The 3,171-nt window shown below is 47.8% G+C and overlaps 1 protein-coding gene across 1 annotated transcript; it reads left to right on the top strand.

Annotated features, from left to right (window-relative positions):
- Positions 1-35: 35 nt before the first annotated feature.
- LOC104958331 (uncharacterized) lies at positions 36-1,906 on the top strand. Its single transcript, XM_010786052.1, has 4 exons — positions 36-423; positions 508-678; positions 1,115-1,518; positions 1,622-1,906. The coding sequence occupies exons 1-4, from the start codon at positions 36-38 to the stop codon at positions 1,904-1,906; spliced, it is 1,248 nt and encodes a 415-aa protein (XP_010784354.1).
- The last annotated feature ends 1,265 nt before the right edge of the window (positions 1,907-3,171 follow it).

Raw genomic sequence — 3,171 nt, 5'->3', positions numbered from 1 at the left:
GTTGTCGTGCTAAGGGCCCTACCGCCGTGGAGACAATGTTCCAGGAGTGGTTCGATGGTGGTATGGTCGTGCGCCTGGACATCTTTCACTGGATCCACCGCTTTAACGCAGCCATCCGAACAGACGCGCACAGCAAGTACGCCATGTTCAAGTCCGCTCTGGCCGGGGCAGTGTTGGCCTACAACCGCGCCGATCTGGAGCTGCTGATCGAGGCCGTCAGAGCCAAGGACCCGGACACGTTCAGGTCCGTGTCGGAAGAGGATGTCGTCCGCCTGTACGTCACAAGGGATCAACTGCAATACCACGTGCGGAGGGTCACGCTCGGAGCGCAGGAAACATTCCGGCTCATCCACCTGGCCATCGAGGAGCTGAAGGGCCCGGCTGTGCTGGACCAGAGTGGAGTGAGCCTCTTTAAAACACCTGGTAGGATCTCATACAAAAACATTATTGATGTAGCATATAAAGTGAGAATAACAAACTGTATGTACTGTATATGTGCCTTTACAGGAGCCATTGATGAGATGTGGGTAGGGCAGCAGAGACACCTGGAGTGCATCCAGGATCCACCAGGGATGAATATGTATAGGGTGGCCCATACCACAACTATCAACGGTGTGGACCTGCCCTATTATAACAGCCTGGAGGGATTCCACAAGTCTCTGCCCCACATGATCCCAGGTACACAAGTGCAGTTGCTTTCATTAATAATAATAACAACAATATACACGTCTAATAATTAAAAGCAATAAAAGCACAATTTCAAAAGCGTAGAAACAGGAAAGCAGTTGGAATTAAAAGCAAATAGGAGAACATTAATCATTTCAGTTGGCCTATGCATACAAATATGGTACGCTTCAAAATTGTTCTACGTGTTATTCCAGGTTGCAGATAAGCATTTCCCAAGCTCAGTAATAACCAAAATATCTAAGCTGATCTGCAGATGTCACACGTTGCCTGCCCATCTCTGTCTTTTTTGTTGCATCTAATGATGGATTTGGTGCAAGCAATAAAACACTAACATTTACACAACAATAAAAGCTTTCCGTTACTCTGCTGCCCTCCTCTTCTCAGGTCCCCATTGTGCAGCACGCCCTTATCAGGTTTACCTGATAAGTTGCATCGGACGGTGGAACTGCGACAGGAGCTCCGACGCAGTGTTTGGTGGCAAGGGATGGCGTCACAAGACATAATCGGCATCCACCGCCTCAGCAGCTGTTTGGAGAGACTGTAGAGGAGAATTTCCAGGCCCCCGCTGAGGTGGATTCCCACGAGCTGCTGGGGTTGGAGTACCTCTTCAGCCAGAGCACTGGTGAATCAGGATCTGGCCCCTTTACACTCAAGGACATCATCCACAATGGCCCCGGTCCCAACGAGGAGGTTGTTCAGCCCAGGCAGCCCACTCCAGATCCCGAGGCAGACGAGGCTAACCAGAGCGACGGGGACAATGTGCTGGATGCCATCTTGCCCCACATCACACTCATCACAGACGAAACCTCCACTGTCAACCCGCCCGCTTTTGTAAGTGACTTGGTGTCTTCTAGAATAAAATTAAAATGCACTGTATTAGTGGTCAATGTATCCATTTAAACTTACCACATTTTCTATGTCATTTCTTTAACAGGAGGATGCCTGCAGTCAAAACTCTCTTCCCGGCCACCCAAACTTGGGGAGGTTCTGCTCACTGCTGGTGGACATTGGGCTCGTAGAGGACAAGCTGTCCCTTCTCACAGAGCAGAGGAACGCGATACTGGCTGCCTGGACTAAAGTGGAGGACCACGACAAACGGCAGCAGCAGTTCAACAAGTTATACAGGATGCACTGGGGCAACAGCCTGTACTGCCGCACTAAGCGCCACAACCTGGTTGATGCTGTTGTCATACAGCGTGTGAAGATGAGCATTCGCTAAACACCAGGACATTAGCGCGCAGAACAATAGGCTAATGTACACGCTGGTCAAACTGCTGTGGCTGAAGTCGCCGCAGGGTTCGCACGAGCCCCGAGAAGACCACCGTCTTAAAGGCATACGAGAGGATGCAGCACCGGCTTTTGGTGGACGACCCGATCCTGTGCAAAGCTGGCTTTCCTCTACCAAAAATAAATATCAAACTGTGCGGGACTTTATCTGGGCTCAAGAGTGCCTCCTCAACCTGCATGCAACAAATCAACCGACGATGCTCTCAAAAACCACTTCGGTTTCCTCTGCCGACTTGCCTCCAGCCCCACACCAGCCAGCAGTCCTCCCTCCACCAGACTACCCCCTGATGCAGTACGTGCCGTTATTGTTAACTGTACATATATTGGGTAAAAAAATCCTTAATTTTTCCATCTCAATAAGCATTCCTGATTTTTGCGTACCCTGGTCCTTCACAGGAAAATGGCCTAAAATTACATGTTGAATAACTGGCATACAAATAATATTGGTATGATGATTTTTTTATCCAAGAAAAAGTCACATGTTTTGACAATTATATTGGAAAACAACAGCCGGATTGTTAATAATTAATTAATCTGACATTTGAAATATTACTACTTCATTATTAATGATTTACATGTGACACATGTCTCGTTGCACTTGTTATCTGGTCCTCTGGCAGTTTCCTTGTCATCGTGTTTCTGCCAACATCTTTGTCTTGATATTTCTCACCTTTTAAATGTGTTTAATAAAGTCCCCTCCTCACTGAAATCATTCTCACTTCCTGGATCAGTCCTTTCGGCGCTTTCACACCGCAGTACTTTTCCCACAAAGAGCCGCGTTCACACCGCAGTACTTTTCCCACTTTAGTTCCAATATAGTTCCGAAATGTCGCGTTCACACCAAAAAGAGCCGGAACTAAAATTAGTTAATGAGAACCTTTTTACTCCCTTTTCCATCCCTGCTAGAGAGCAGGGACTTTCGTGGGAGAAAAAGGTTCCTATTTCTGATTGGCTGGGCGGATTGCAAACCACGCCCCGTAAAACTCAAAAAAAGTTTTGTGAAGCCACCATTTTATTATCCTCGCATTAGCATTATTAGCATTAGCATTAGCCCAGCGCAGAGAGACTAACTTATGGCAACACAAAATAAAACATGGGAGCGGTGGAGATGAGGAGGTGTCGGCGTTCTGGAGATTTACTCGGAAGGCTTCAGTAGAAGCTGCCGGGAGTCCCAGCAGCTTCTACTGAAGCCAGTCC

The sequence above is a fragment of the Notothenia coriiceps genome, unplaced genomic scaffold (assembly GCF_000735185.1).
Source record: "Notothenia coriiceps isolate Sejong01 unplaced genomic scaffold, NC01 NC01_scaffold00028713, whole genome shotgun sequence".
NCBI lineage: Eukaryota > Metazoa > Chordata > Actinopteri > Perciformes > Nototheniidae > Notothenia > Notothenia coriiceps.
Note: the sequence above shows the minus strand (reverse complement) of the source record. Positions and strands in the feature narration are given on the sequence as shown.

Bases quoted from the DNA above. Each gene is read 5' to 3' on its own strand.
- LOC104958331 (XM_010786052.1), top strand. From the start codon at position 36: ATGTTCCAGGAGTGGTTCGATGGTGGTATGGTCGTGCGCCTGGACATC. The intron at 424-507 runs GTAGGATCTCAT...GTGCCTTTACAG, and splicing joins GAGCCTCTTTAAAACACCTG to GAGCCATTGATGAGATGTGG. The intron at 679-1,114 runs GTACACAAGTGC...TTACCTGATAAG, and splicing joins TCTGCCCCACATGATCCCAG to TTGCATCGGACGGTGGAACT.